Source organism: Alosa alosa, chromosome 14 (assembly GCF_017589495.1).
Source record: "Alosa alosa isolate M-15738 ecotype Scorff River chromosome 14, AALO_Geno_1.1, whole genome shotgun sequence".
In the NCBI taxonomy this organism is placed as follows: Eukaryota; Metazoa; Chordata; class Actinopteri; order Clupeiformes; family Clupeidae; genus Alosa; species Alosa alosa.
In genome coordinates, this window is record NC_063202.1 from 18,334,013 (window position 1) to 18,350,523 (window position 16,511).

At 45.0% G+C, this 16,511-nt stretch overlaps 1 protein-coding gene across 1 annotated transcript in view; it reads right to left on the reverse strand.

The window, feature by feature from the left end:
- LOC125306705 (collagen and calcium-binding EGF domain-containing protein 1-like) overlaps positions 1 to 8,003 on the reverse strand; it is a 32,296-nt gene extending 24,293 nt beyond the window's left edge. The window contains exons 1-2 of the mRNA XM_048262151.1: positions 7,562 to 8,003; positions 5,494 to 5,586 (exon numbers count right to left, since the gene is read on the reverse strand). Of these exons, the coding sequence (XP_048118108.1) occupies positions 5,494 to 5,586; positions 7,562 to 7,674 (206 nt within the window). The 5' untranslated portion in view covers positions 7,675 to 8,003. The remainder of the gene's footprint in view (positions 1 to 5,493; positions 5,587 to 7,561) is intronic.
- Positions 8,004 to 16,511: the final 8,508 nt, after the last annotated feature.

Genomic DNA, 16,511 nt, shown 5'->3' on the forward strand with positions numbered 1-16,511 from the left:
CTAAAAGGAAAAATCAGTATGGGCTGTGGCATTTTATAGTTTTAGGTTATAGGCCTACTCGACTAGATAGTTTTAAGCTAATGCAATTGTGCTTACCATCTGTGGCCTAGTTTACATTCTGAACTACAATTCTAGAGACTGTAATTCTGGATATCTAGGGTGATCTGCTAAGTAAAATATCATTCAGCAAAACACGAGCCTGAAGTTTAACGGGGTAGACAAGGGAAACGTCGGGTGGATCGTAATGCCAATTCTGCTGATTGAACAGAAAAGTTGATGAGAAAAGTGTCTTTATGATTAGGTTCAGTTTCACTTGCGCAGACGCACATATTGAATAAGCGCTCACATTACCCCCCAATTGCAGGCTATGCATCTTTATTTGATCACACACAAGAAATATTCCAGATAAGAAATATTGCCTAATCTGGAAAATGTTACGTTTTTTTCGGCCAGTGGTTCATTAATAGTCTATCATTCATTTGTGCCGCAAATGATCAGACGTGTGACAGAAGCATGGGCATGGCCTGTCATTTAGCTGATCCGCGGATAGCAATCTCATCGGAGAGGAGGCCCTAATGCTGCAGATAACAGACAGAGAAAGGCACAGAACACAGTTGCATGTTCAGTGTAGCCATGGGTCTGGTGAATATAGCCTACCGAATGCAGATGGCTACAAGCTCACGCTTTGCCTGGTCTAGACTAGAAGCTTATGTTTTAAAGATTTAGAAGCTGGGCACGTAGCGCTCCAGAATCTTTGGTAGCAACCCCTCCCACTGGTAAAACAAACGTGTTTGTCAAGAGAAAAAAAAACTGATCATAAAATGTATCACAAAAGGAACGATGGTGTTATAGAAATGTAGCGGAGTAAAAGTACAGATAATTGCTGTAAAATGTAACAAAGTAAAAGTCAAAAGTATGCACTATAAATTCTACTTAAGTAAAGTACAAATACGTGGAAAATGTACTTAAGTACAGTAACGAAGTATTTGTACTTCGTTACATTCCACCACTGTGTGTGTGTGTGTGTGTGTTGAGGGGGGCATCGTCCTCATACACAGTCCTGGACTGCGTCTCTGGCAGTGCTTGCTGACCCTCTGTTTCCCTCTCAGCTCAGAGGATCCAAAGCCCAGGGGACCAGTTCACAGCTAAGATGACCACATGAGCACACATGAGGAGAAGCAGCACCCATCTGAGCAGCACAGGCCTTATCTCTGAGATGTCCCCCACTTGTGTATACAAACAGGACAAATGACATACAGTATCTCTATCACCATGGGGGCGTTGTCATTCCACATCACAGAAAATGATTTGCATGAACTGTACTTTGTTCATCTGAAAAACACCATAAATTGTGTTGTGCACTTGTGTTCAATATTTTTGGCTTTTGTCAGATTGTAGAGGGACATTTTCATATTGGGATGAATGAATTGTTTGATTTATCCCAATAAGCTTAAAGTAAAAAAAAAAGAAATACTAGCATACTTCTGTGTGTCTTCAGCGGTTTCGAAATGAACAAACAAACGAAACTAAAAAAGCCTCTTAAACAACTGAGGATGATTAATCTAAAGGTTCTTCCAAATGTATTTAGGTATAGAACCATCAAGGACTCCTCCATTGGAATGAGCCAGAGAACCCAGGAGGCTTTATCCGATTAACCACCCTCTCAGCTGGGGTAATGGCTGCACACTGCTGGCTTGGCTTATTGGATGTGTGTCTGTATGTTCATGTGTGTGTGTGTGTGTGTGTATGTATGTATGTGTGTGTGTGCCTATCTGTGTGCGTGTTTTGTTTTGTGTGTGTGTGTGTGTGTGCATGTGTGAATGTTTATGTGCCTGTCTGTGCATGTGTGCGTGTATGTGGGTGTGTGCCTGTCTGTGTGCGTGTTTTTGTATGTGTGTGTGTGTGTGTGTGTGTGTGTGTGTGTGTGTGTAACTGAGAGGGGTCTGTGAGCCGTGCTTTATGTAAATGCTGGTTATTTTGGGGAGCAGATGACAGGCCAGGCCCGGGGAGCCCAGTTCAGCCCAGTTCACCTCTCAGCTCATGCCACACACACATACACACACACACACACACACATCCCAGCTCTGTTCACTGTATAACTTGTGGCATCAGAAGTCTCACTGGCTAAAGTGGAACACACACACACACACACAGCTCAGTTCACCTCTGAGCGGTTGCCACATCAGGAGCCTGGCTGACTGACGGGGAAGACGGATGGAGGGAAACAGGGCCTGCCAAGCTCTGAGGAGATCTGAGGGATCTTCCCAGCAAAGATGGGACTGCAGCTCAAGGCCTCTATGACTGACAGGGGAGAAGACGTGCTCGCCACTAATCGCTCTCTGCCACTCAGCTCTCCTCCACACACACACACACACACACACACACACACACACACACAACTGCACACACGCATGCACGCACACGCACACGCACACGCACACGCACACGCACACGCACTTGCACACACACACACACACACACACACACACACACACACACACACACATGCATAGACACACACAGGAGTACACTGACTGTCTTGGGACTGGGTTTGGGTTTGCAGCCTGTCAGTCTACTGAGAGATGAAGACAGAACACTTTGGTCTGTCACTCCAGAATGAGACAGAAGGGAAGACAGAGAGAGAGAAAGGGAGAGAGAGAGGGATGAGGAAGACAGAGAGAAAGAAAAAAGGGTGGGTGATGAGAAAGAGAGAGAGACAGAGAGAGCGAGAGAGAGATAGGAAAAGAGAGAGAGAGAAAGAGGGAGAACGAGTAAAGAGAGAGAGAGAGAGTTGGAGATGTGGCCGCCTTTCAACCTCCTTCCTCTTCCTCCCAGAGGTGTTGTGCTCAGACAGCCAAACCCACAGTGCCGCCAGTGAGAGTATGGAGAGTATGGAGCCAGCCTTTCCCCCCTGTGCCTTGGCATCTCACAAGAAGTTCCTCCTCGTCTAGTCCCACAAGGCAGCTCTTCAAAGATGTGATTTAAATCCCCCTCAGAATCCTTGAATGCTTTGACTGGCTCCCTATAAAAATGCTCTTTGCAGTCCTAGTCGCTGTAGCTCTACAGAATGTTCAATCACTGTTGACAAAGCATTTGTCAAGTGTTTTAATATGCCTTCTTGTGTATGGCGTGCATACAACATTGTAATGCAATAGAACAAGGGTGGATGAAGTTCTTGTAAAACTGTGTCCTTGTTTCCATTTGCATCCATGTGTTCACAGCTGAACTCGGACATCTTCTAAGGCCTTTCTCTGTTGCAATGCTCTTGTTAACATTTTGCTCGGTACTTTGTCAGTGGTGCTACAGACATCCCTTATTGTAATCAGTTGAATGATTTCATCACAGCGTGTAATTACCCTTTTCAGGAGTACAAGTCACATACATGTATATAAACACATGAACCATACGCCTTACACACATCTGTAAGCTGCTATGGATGACTCGGTGTCTGTAGCTCGGCTAAACATATACATCACTGCTAATCTATATGTCTCGGCCCATCATCTCCTCCCTCCTCTCCACAATACAGTAAATGTCTTTATAATACTCCATAATGCTCTATTTATGCAGGAGCAGCCAAACTTATGCCAGCGCACAGATGCGGAGAGGCTGGGGCTCCAGCGGAGCGGGAGGCTGTTTACAGCTGAGTCCTCCCCCAGAGTGATGAGTCGAAGCGGGTGTTTGAAGCAGCAGGGCTCCCTAACAGAGCCTGGGACCCACAGCTGGGAGTGGTTAGCCGGAATCAGTAAATAAACTCATTCTGCCTCATCGTAACCCAGATTCGGCCTCAAAGACATTGCTCAGTAGAGAAGAAGAGAGAGAGAGAGAGAGAGAGAGTAACATGCACAACTGAAAAATGGGTGGTAGAAAACTGTAAAGAGTGCAGAAGAGGACAAGCAGCTTGCCTCATTGTAATCATCATAATTGTTCTTCTTCTGCTCCTCCCCCTCCTCCTCATCATCATTGGCATATTCATCACCAACATTATTATCATCATCATCATCATCATCATCATCATCATCATCGGCATATTCATCACCAATATTATCATCATCATCATCATTGGCATATTCATCATCAACATTATCATCATCATCATCATTCTCATCATCATCATGCTCCTCATCCTTCTCATCATCATTCTCATCCTCCTCATCATCATCATCATCATCATCATCATCATTATCATTCTACTCCTACTCCTCCTCGTTCACATCACCTTCACCATCACCATCATCACCATTATCATCATCATCATCATCATCATCATTCATTCTCCTCATTCTGTTCCTCCTTCTTCTCATCTCGATCATCACCACCACCGTCATCATCATCATCATCATCATCATCATCACCATCACCATCACCATCCCCATCATCATCACCATCATCATCATCATCATCATCATCACCATCACCATCACCATCCCCATCATCATCACCATCATCATCATCATCATCATCATCATAATCATCATCACCATCCCCATCATCATCATCATCATCATCATCATCATCATCATCATCATCATCATCATCACCACCATCACCATCATCACTGCAGAGCCAAGTAGAACAACAACATGAAGAGAGGCTAAAAACAAAAGAAGAGTGGTGAAGGAGGAACAGCAGGAACAGAGCCAATAAAGAGTAGTGGGGGATGCAGAGAGAAACAGATAAGTATAAGTATGAGTATCTATGCTCTTTTGATCCCGTGAGGGAAATTTGGTCTCTGCATTTATCCCAATCCGTGAATTAGTGAAACACACTCAGCACACAGTGAACACACAGTGAGGTGAAGCACACACTAATCCCGACGCAGTGAGCTGCCTGCAACAACAGCGGCGCTCGGGGAACAGTGAGGGGTTAGGTGCCTTGCTCAAGAGCACTTCAGCCGTTCCTACTGGTCGGGGTTCGAACCAGTTCGGCAACCCTCCGGTTACAAGTCCGAAACGCTAACCAGTAGGCCACGGCTGCCCCTCAGATAAAGGAGAAGATAGAAACATGCAGGATGATAAAAGAGATGGAGACAAAGAACATGAGGGGGGGGAGAGAAGAATAATGGAGCTTTACTGTGTAATATGGAGAGAGTGAGTGAAAGAGAGAGATGAATGAAACAAGGTAGCCAAGGAGACAGATGTGAGGAGATGAGGTGATGAAAAGAACAAGAGAAGGAGAGAGAAAGCGAGCGAGAGACAGAGAGGGAGGATGAAGCCTTCACAAGCACTTCCACTCATCTCTATCCAGCCGAGAGGCATTGAAGCATTGGAGACCCCAGCTCCCCCAGCCTGGCAGCCCCCTGATACAGAACAGAGCTCCACAGCTGGCTCCCCACCAGCACTTAGAGCACAGAGCTGTGGGAAACACACGCCTGTGTGTGTGTGTGTGTGTGTGTGTGTGTGTGTGTGTGACTGGCTGATTGCCTCTTCTAATGTGATTGCACACAAAGGTGAGAGAAACGTGTGTGTGTGTGTGTGTGTGATTTCATCTTACCTGAGACAGGTGCTGTTCTTGCCCCCTGACCGAGTGCAAGGGTACTCCACCGTCAGTATCTTGTTCTCTGGACACTCTTCACTCTGTAACCCCCTGGTTGCCAAGAGAGAAGGGAATTTTGGGAAATCAAGTCATTTTTATAAACGTTACTGTATGTGTTTGGGAAAGATTACTCAACACTGGTGGGTGTGCTTTTCACTGCAGTTGCCTGTCTAGGCAGGGCTATTCTCTCACACACACCTCCAAGCCAAGTTGCTCTCACACACACACCTCCAAGCCAAGTCGCTCGTCCGCACGCTGTCAGAGCAGGAACAGTCTCATATTCCGAAAACATATGGGATCACCTTTGTTGAACTTGAGTTGGCGTTCCCATTTTTTTTTCCCCTTCCCTCTTTATTAGGCCCTACTGGAAATTCCCCCAGTGGGACAACCATAGGGTGAACCGCAGCGCTGAAACCTAAAGCCACAGGCTAACGGTGCAAGTCAGCGAGCAAGACAGGGAGTGAGGGGGTGAACGAATGAGTGGGGTTCAAATGGGCTGTATATGTGACTCAGAATTGCACTGAATTTCACCATACCCTCTGTACCTTCCCTGCTCTTTCCACGGGCTCTCCTGCTAGCCTGATCCTAACCACACGCGCACTCCGCAAACACCCTGAGTCAAAACAGATGGATCACATGGTTGCTGAGGCTGAAGATTTTTTTTGTGTGGCGGTAGAGTTTGGATTCAGGGGGTCATCGAGTTATGACAGCCTGATGCTTTCAGTGCCAGGAAGTTTGATGGTGGGTCGCTTCCCAATAAAAGTGATGTCTACAATTCTAATCCCACACGATTTCTTTCTCAAATGAATTTGCAAGCAAATTGCCCCTTTGCCAAATTCAGCTGCAGCTGTCCATTCTGTCTGTGCACTCAAAACTCTCAGGTGCCCCTGCACAGTCCTGGCTCTAAAATCGGGGAACAAATAAGGCAGCCGGACCAAGCTGTACACAGCCAGAATTGCAAACACCTTTAATGTTGCTGCAGGGCAAACATTCCCCTCTTGGCTCACTCACAAATAGGCAATTTAAGATGTAGTTGGAATGTAGAGTTTCAGCAGTGAAAGAGGAGCTGAAGGTATTCATTTCTGCTGACATTATCTAATCACTATCCTTTTTTCTACATGCCAATTGACAAAAGACTCCAGGGGAATGTAAAATCCATTACAAGTGTCTGGTAACTACTAAACGTCTTAATCGTTGATTTGATAATGTATTTCGGTTTCAAGAGAATACAAATATGCAAGTGCGGTTCGCTGTTGTGATGTATGATGTAATCAGGGTCATTTTTGCACGAATGAATCAATCAAGTGCACCATGCATTTGAAAATGAGCAAGTGATTCAACGACGTCTATCTGAGACAAGCCCTTATATTCTTCATATAGAAACTCTTTGGCTCCCCGTCTTCCTCTCGGTCCACTTAAAACTGACACCTTAATCCATAGCCCATTACACCATGAAATATCTCGTTTAAAAGGCGCGCTTGAAAACAGGAGTGGCAGTCGGAGTATTTTCTTGAGTCACTTCAGCTAAAGGAGAGTAACGAGGTGCATCACTGCACCGCGTGTGCGCGTCACATCTTGTGAATTTATGGCAGAGACTTCGACTGGAAATTTCCGGCGAGAAGAGAGAGACTGTAGCCTATCATGCCATCTGTCAAACTTAATTTCTTTAAGAAAACATTCCCGTGTGATGCGAAGAATTGATCAACCAGCGAATAATTAAATTCAATCATGCTGTGTCTTAAAATGTTTCTCTAGACTAGACTTGAAGAACAAACTTAGTTTTAAAGATTCTATCACTGTCACGCTCGACTGTATTTACACGGACGAAAGACCAAAGACTTCGCTGTTCCCATGACTTTTAAATAGGTTTCTTCTCAAAGAGAGAATAAAATGAGGACATGCTTCACTGACAAATAACGCAAAAATCATTTTTGGCAAGAAACAAGCAAACGACAAAAGCCAAGACTCAAAAGTCGGCCAGCTGAACAACTGTGAGCTGCGTGCGGCGCAAAGACGCACAACTTACCCCGAGGTGTCGGCTGTGGTGCTTGTCATAAAAGACACGAGGCTGCAATCTTGAGGAAAAACAACACATAAAACGACAAATGGGAAAAGTGAAGAACGGTATAGTTGACCCATGTCCTTCGTCCAGCGTACCAAGTGATCTTCTCACATTTGTTCGAAATTTCTGGACAGTGCATTAAGACCTGTCTGAAAAGCTGCGTTTAAAATCAACCCGTTTCTCCTAATAGGTATCGTATAGCAAAACAAGTTCTATTTGTTTAAATTTGGCTGAAAACTGTAAAAATAAGTAAAACACGTGTGGCTAAAAACAAGGAATGCTCAGTAGCAGCGAGCATGAGTGGCAGAACTGGTGTCCAGGCACAGTTGTTGCGCACTGACTTCAGACCTCCTTCAGACACATTGGCCGCCTTTACAACCCCGCGTCGTGATGAGTTGGGAGTTTGCTGCTTAATCCCCACCGGATTTGCATTCCTGCTTTTAAGAACTGATTTAGCGCAAAGTAAATGTTTGACAGCGGAAAGAATGACCTCCACATCGTCCTCTTGTGGAGTAATGTTGTAGCTCAGGCCGGATAAGCGCATAAGCCGTCTTTAACCTTTCTGTGTTTCCTCTGTCCACTTGCTGCCAGGTCGCGGTAGTTGAGATGGTTTTAACGTGGTGAGCGAACGTTACTCATACTGGTTTGGTTTTGTTTTCTATTATTTTTCAGCAACTTGAAAGACTGATATCACATCCATGGGCGGATTATGAACTTTCGGGCCCCTGGGCCCAGATGTATTAGGGCCCCCCACTTATTGTCGTACATTTTTTTACATTTTTTTGATGTGATTTCCTGTATTCTGGTGCATTTTGGGGATGGCCAATACTAAATTTAATCAGATTCATAGCCTTCATCCTGATTTGTTGATATTGAGGCAATGATTCCATGCAAAGGCTTGGGCTTCAGGGCCCCCTGACCCCTTGGGCCCCTGGGCCTGGGCCCGGTAGGCCCGTGCAGTAATCCATCCCTGATCACATCAGAAACACTTTGTCATTTTTATGGTCATCATCATCGTGTCTAACCCGAGACATGGAGAGGTTTTATAGCCTACGACTAAATATTTGAGACCTATGATTACACCTATGATGCACGTTTTCCATTAAAACATAAATAAATAAATAAATAAATAAATAATTAAATAAAAATACTTGTGTAAACCATAGACTGTATAAAAAAGTTTTTATTTTTTTAATTGAGCATATTGCATACTGATAAATAGATAAATATAAATGACCTGAGTTTGGCAGGGAATAAACTGTATTAAGTAAAACTCATAAAAATATAGGCCTAATTGTTTAATCATACCACAAACTCTCTTATGTCAGTATTCTTTGTCCTTGGGTGTAAACATCAAACACAGTAGCCTTTACTGGGAAAAAATCTAGTCAAGGATCAACAATCAACAATGGTGATTTATCTTAGAGACATCTGCTTATCAAATACCAAAACAAGTACCTTTGGCCATATCTTAATATTTACATATTATGAAGGTGTTTGTGTGCATTCCCCCCATGCAAAAAGTGTGTCTGAAGTGTGGTCTTCCCTTTTATGGTGTCTAGATGGAAAACAATGTGCTGGAAAGAGTGAAGAGTGAGAGTTCTGTTGTTTGGTGTGCGGCATGTGAGTGCAAGGGAGGAGAGCCAGCCAGAACACAGTAATTCTAACAAACAACCCTCAAGTTGTTTTGGATGGTTCACAAAGTCAGTGACTTCCAGGAATGGACTCCTCAACAAAGTGAATTGCGTGTGATTTTGGTGTGTGGAATGCATGTGATGTCTAAGTCAGTGAGTGTGTGTGTGTGTGTGTGGGTGTGTAATGAGGCACTCAATGTCAATTAGTATGCCTGTGTGTTTACATAAATGTGTTTGAATGAGAGAGTGTGTATAGCATGTGTAACTTGATGTGTGTGTGTGTGTGTGCATATGTGCCGTGTCTGCATGTGCATATGTGTGTGTATGTATGTATGTATATATGTGATAGACAGATGGGTCAGAGACAGCGCAATAGACTCAGCAGGATGGCAGCTCATGATGCTGATGATGACAATGATGATGATGATGATGATGGTGATGACGATGATGATGACGATGATGTGGAGGACGAAGATGACGCAGGAGACAGTGGTCAGCAGTGTCAGCAGTAAACACATTTCAGCCTTCCTCCTCCCTCCATGGTCAAGCCATGGTTTTCTCGAAACCCTCCTCCTCCCATGGGGACTGTGTCTGGCCTACGTTCAATAGCAGCAGATGGTTTCATTCACCACAAGCATATCGCTCTAAGGACGGACGCCCACCCACCCAACCTCCCCAAAAACCGACCCACAACGGCCTATTATACAGTACCATAACAACACCAAGCCTGCTGACAGCCCATCTCCGAAACATCCACCACCTCCCAAACCCAAGCCCGACCAGGTCTATAACCACACGCTGGCCAACCCTCTCCCTGTTGATTACACACCCCCCTATTGTTGAATTCCCACCAGATTCAAGTACAGTAAATGGACAGAGTGCACTGGGGTGTTGTTGTCAAAACCACCCTGGTGAAGAGGCGGTTGCATAAATGGCAGCCGCCGGGTTTATTACACCGACCGCACACCGCAGGTCTCGCTGCAGCTCCTACGGTTCCCACGGTAGCCCTGCTCCTCGGTGATGTGAGGTTTGGGTGAGGCTTTGGGGTGTTGTTTAATTTTGCCATTATTTTGTGGGACGATGATGGGTGCATTTCCCATGGATGGGGCTGAGGCTGAGGAAGCCGTGTGGCGCAAAACCCTCACAAAACGTGCAGTGGGACTTTAATGCCAAACCAGCACACCCACCCCCACCGCCGCCTATACAATAACGCACACATAAAATATGAATGTCTCCTGCCTCGCTCTGTGACAAATGGGTGTTGTTAGCCAAGGGTATCAGTTCACCCATCAGGGTAGAGGCTTTTGGAGTTTTTGGTCTTTTTTTTTTTTTTTTAAATGTTGCAGGGGGGGAAAACGAAGCTGTCAACAGCTGGGAAAGAGGGGACAGGCGATGACAAAATCCTCCCATCTAAAACGAAACCGTCTGTGAAAGCAGAGACTGAAACGCAAAGATCAGGGGATCTGCATAAACACACACACACACACACAATCCATGTCCACTTTTCCAGAACATTCTTTTCGCTCTCTCTGGACTCCCATGGGAGGGCCACATGACCCCTACAGATTGAGGACAGCAAGGAGGCCCTAAAATCTTTGAAATGGCCACAGGGTCCCTCTGAGCTTGCCATATTCACACTTACTTTTAAAACGAAGCTTAGCTCTGGCTGTGTGATTTATGGTGTTCAGTGTGACTGCCTCATCCAAGACTGTCCTTGGAAAACATACAGACACCCCCCCACCCCCCAACACGCACACACACACATATATCCCTTCACTGTGTCATATTTATAGCCCCAATTACGTCTTCGCTTGCCTTGTATTGGTGTAGCTTAGCAACCTTGTCGTATCAAACTGCTTTGTCAGTGTTTCTTTTTTCTTTGTCAATCATTTGATGTACTGAACGTGCATGAAAAGATAGATGTGCAGGAATATGACATGCATGGAAGAATAGACAGATTTCTGCCACTCATATAATAAGACATTTGAGGTTTGTAAGAGAGGCTTACACAGATATTGGTTTAAAGTTTTAAATGGAGTCTGTATTGGACCATTTGCTAATATTATAACTAGATGAAGCCTTCCCCTCTCAGCACCTGTCCACTCCTGCAAGCCTCAGCAAAAGCAAGGCTGCAGCTTTGCCATCTGATCGTATCTACAGTAAAAAAAAACCTGGCGGGATACTTCCTTGTTTGGCAATATATCCCCCCCCCCCCAAACTCCATTTTAATAAGCTCCAGACGTTTTGCAAGAAGGCGGGTCGGTTCCTGTTGTTGGATTTACAGGCCGGTTCCTTTTCCTTGTGCTGCAGCTCAGCCTCTGGAGACACACACACACACACACACAGACAACACACATGCACACATGCACACACATACATGCACACATGCACACACGTACGTGCACACACACACGCACACACACTGTGATTTATAGATACTCCATCCCAAATCCTCGAGAGCATTGTGGGTTTGATAGGGGCCTGGAGCATGACTTCAGAAAGCAGCAACAGCCCAAAGAGGCCCAGCACTCTGGAACTTTATAGTGCTGCACAGGGCTCTCAGCAGACACCTTGGACCCTACTGACTCCTACTGGGTGCCCCTGACTCTGTCTTCCATTAAGAGCCATAATGTTTCTCGTCTCTGAGGGGGTTTGTGGTGGAGGAAAATATCAGCAATAAGTCATGGTCTGTGCATGTGTGTGTGTGTGTGTGTGTGTGTGTGTGTGTGTGTGAGTGTAAGTGTGTGTGTGTGTGTCGTATAGTATAGTATATATACTCTTTTGATCCCGTGAGGGAGATTTGGTCTCTGCATTTATCCCAATCTGTGAATTAGTGAAACACACTCAGCACACAGTGAACAACACACAGTGAGGTGAAGCACACACTAATCCCGGCACAGCTGCCTGCAACAACAGCGGCGCTCGGGGAGCAGTGAGGGGTTACAGTAGTTGCCTTGCTCAAGGGCACTCCAGCCGCGCCTACTGGTCGGGGCTGGAACCGGCAACCCTCCAGTTAGTGTGTGTGTGTGTGTGTGTGTGTGTGTGTGTGTGTGTGTGTGTGTGTGTGTGTGTGTGTGTGTGTGTGTGTGTGTGAGTGAGAGAGAGTGTGAGTGTGTGTGTGTGTGTGTGTGTGTGGTGTGTGTGTGTGAGTGTGTGTGTGTGTGTGTGTGTGTGAGAGAGAGAGAGAGAGAGAGTGTGTGTGTGTGTGTGTGTTTACTTTTGAAATGTACTCCTGTTCTGTAAACTGCATGTTCTGGTGGACATCATCTTACACCACTGAGTGTCACACATGAAGTGTCTTTCTTCCCTGAGAGAATCAATATAAATGTTTCGTAATGCAGCTCTCTACAACACAAACAGATGGAAGCACCAAATAAAAAGGCACCTCTCTCCAACATCCCAGGTCCTATTTGGATCGGAACCAATGTTTATTTGGATGAGACATTCCATTTGGATCGGAACCCATGGCTATTTGGATGAGACTGGCCAAAGCCTTGTGGGTCCCTTCTGTGAGCGGGATCCCATCCACACGATGGTGTGATTCATAGAGCAGGTGCAAAGGATGGGGGAGGGATCCTTTTGCTCCCCTCTGGGAGAAGGGGCCAGGGAGGAGGGAACGGGGAGCGTAGAGCAGACCAGTACAAGCAGTAGAACTGCAAACGGCACGAGAGCATCTGGAGACCAAATACACACACACATGCACACACATACACATAAAGCGCTTTCAGACATACGTGTAAGACCGGAGGTTCTGCCGATGTTAAACGGTGGGGCCGTGTATCTGAATGACATAACCGGTCATATGGAAGTCCGAATTTAGCCGGTTGTTCTACTACTCCTCCCCTAGTATTTCCTCCGGACATTATGTAATTGTGCTGTGTCTGAACGAGGCGTAGAACATGCGGTTAAAATTCACACCTAGTGAGAGGGCGTGTTGGTGATGTTTCTTTCGTGCGTCCATGTGGTTAGATCTGACTTAAATGCCAGTGCTATGATGGAGTGGCATAGTGCTGTCCAGAAAATCTCCGACGTGGAAAGATGCAGACATCACAGAGCTACTGTCCATGAGGGCATACAACATTTTGATAGAACACATGAAGGGAACGGCACGTTGTAGCCTACAACTGCATGGCAAGGCCAAACGAATTCAAAAGACTGAATCATAAGCAGAAGGCGCTGAAAAGGCAGTAGCCTACAATAGCCTACAATAGTAGGTCAATTTCAAGTGCGCACTTACGTGACTAGCCTACTTCAAGTATTAGCCTACGTACAATATATTTCTCTTCTTTAGCCTACATAATGCATAGGCTACACTTTGTAAACAAAAAGCAGCTGTGATAGGCAGCGGCCGCATATATTCTGCGTCATATCTCGCATCTTGTGAACTCTACAAGCCCCCACCCCTCACTCGACAACCACACAGAGATTCTGTAATGTGCGTGTATGTCGTTCACACATACATCCGTATAAGGTCAGTATAAGGTCCGTAGGTTAGCATCATATCTGAATCATCCTAAGGGTAGGACCTCCGTTTGACAAACCTCCGCATATACTCCGGAGGTTATATCTGAAAGCGCTTAGAGATACACACACATATAAACACACACACACAGACACACATAAACACACACACACACACACACACACACACACAAACACACACACACACACAGCAGACCGGTACAAGCAGTACCAGGAGGGAACGGGGAGCGTAGAGCAGGCTGGACGCCCACACATACTTACACACAGTCATGCCTAAAGATATACACACATACATACATACATACACACAGGCTGGATGCCCATGAAGACACACACACATACTTACACACACTCACGCTTAAAACCTATACACATACACAGTAAAGCACACCACACAAACACACACACATACACACAAATAGCAGCATATGCCCTGGGTTATGACTTTTGTGCCACAAAACAATGCTGTTGTAATTGCATGGCGGACATGAGTACGGAGACAAACATATGAGCAGGCTTTGGAAAATCATGTTGAAAGAAGAGGTAGGGATTAATAAAGCCATGGCAGGTAAAGGTCTTTCGTCATTAGTTGTGCTGTTTCTTTCCTTTACAAGGCCATAACTCCACAGGTATAGAACAATGCAATGCTGCAGAAAGAAAAACATACAGCATCATTAGCTGCATAGATAGGCATTTAGAAAGAATTGGTAATGATGGCTGCAGTCACGTAAGGTATATGTGTGTGTGTGTGTGTGTGTGTGTGTGTGTGTGTGTGTGTGTGTGTGTGTGTGTGTGTGTGTGTGTGTGGTCTTTGGCATGGTGACATCTCCTATAAGGTGCAGGCTGAAGCCTGTTGAAGCCACTGATGTGGAGCAAGTGACCTGAATTCTTGGTGGCAATGATGACTTCTCTCTCACCACTGCCTTAGTATGTGAGTGTTTCAGTGTGTGTGTGTGTGTGTGTGTGTGTGTATGTGTGTGTGAGTGTGTGTTTGGCTGAGACCACTGAGCTTAAGTCACGCCAAGTGGTGGCCCTGTCTTGCATTCCTTTTCTCATGAACGCCCATGGTCCTCTGAGCTCTGTGTTTTGTCCTTCCTGGCATACAGACACACTGTAAGAGAGAGTGAGAGAGAAAGTGAGAGAGAAAGTGAAAGAGAGAGAGAGTGTGTGAGAAAGACAGATTCGGAGAAATGTACACGTTGAGAGGGAAATATATGAAAATGTAGCCGCAGGTGGCGATTAGTGGGGTCCAAGCAGTTTGGATGAAGTCGCCCATGGCGGGAAATGGTTGCACTTTTCAACAGGTTCCACATGTGACAAAAAGTTATCTGCAGTTTAGAAAATGTGAGTATACGGGACCAAGAATAAGCAAACCAAATGTTTAGGTTATGTGGTTCTTGAAATAATGGCATTTGTCAATTGTAGCGCCCTGCATTGGCTGATTTGTTAAATAGCTTCTATGTGTCATTATAAATGAACCGATGAAATTTCATCTGCCATTTACAGCGGTTGACTGCTGAAAGTTGATTGGCTGTTGGTGGCAATCTTGAACAATGCACCAATTTAATTTAGTGACTGATTTCAGTACCAGTTCTATGTTACACAGTTCTTGAGATATTGACATGTGACAGTTTTAGCACCCCTATGGATGGACTTGGTGTGTCCACAGTAGTTGGTGTGCTGTGTTGATTGCAGTGTTGTAGTACTCGAGTCTGAGTCATGAACTAAATTTAGAGACTTGTGACTTGACCTGGACTGAATGACTCGAACTTGGACTCGGACTCGTGCATTCGCACTCGCGATGACTCATCGAGGACTCAACTTTTTTTTGTAATATATCATAAGGCTATAATTGTAGTATGTCATTAGACTATAATTTGCTATATGATTTTAATATCTATATTATTTGTAATACTAATTTTAGTGCAAGGGAATGTTACTTGTGTGAATGTGACTTGGTGAACAGTGGACCCAGTGTCCTGTTGTATTTCTGTCCCTACCAAACATCGCGGAAATTGTACAGGCTATTTAACAGCCAGAATTTTTTTTAAATGCCCGGGGGAGGCCCTTTTATGATCCACACTACCTCTTACAAAATAGGCCTACTCCAACGTTCATCTAGCTCTTGTGAAGTATGAACTTCTACAACACTGCCTACAGAGTACAATTGTCAGCATTCAGTAACAGCATAATGTGACTTAATGGCGGTGATGGTAATGGACCATGATGGTCCATGATGGAAGAAGTGAAGGAGCAGTACCCTTAATTATGGTGGGGTGACTCTGTAGTTGATTGGGCTGTGGATTGCTCATTTATTATGAGTAGGCCTATAGGCTATGGTAGGCTATGATATGGCTATGGTATGGTATTCTCTCTGATATAATTAATTCAACACATTGGGTTTGGCAAGAAATTTGGCAATACTACTTTCACACAAGTGATGGCACCCCTGCTTGGAGACAGAAGATTGTCTGTTTTGCTTTTAAGGATTTGATCTGCAATGAAAAAAAAAATGGAACGACATGTATGCTTACTTTACTGCTGGACTTGGACTCGACTTGATTAATAGGGACTCAACTCGGACTCGACGTGGATCAATAGTGACTCAACTCGGACTTGACTCGGATGAGTAGTGGACTCGACTCAGACTTGACTTGGATTTTTTTTTTTAATGACTTGGACTTGACTCGGACTTGAACACTGGGGACTCGAACCTGGACTCGGACTCGAGGCATAGTGACATGACTACAACACTGGTTGATTGTATGTACCAAGATTGGTTAAGATCAGAAGATATT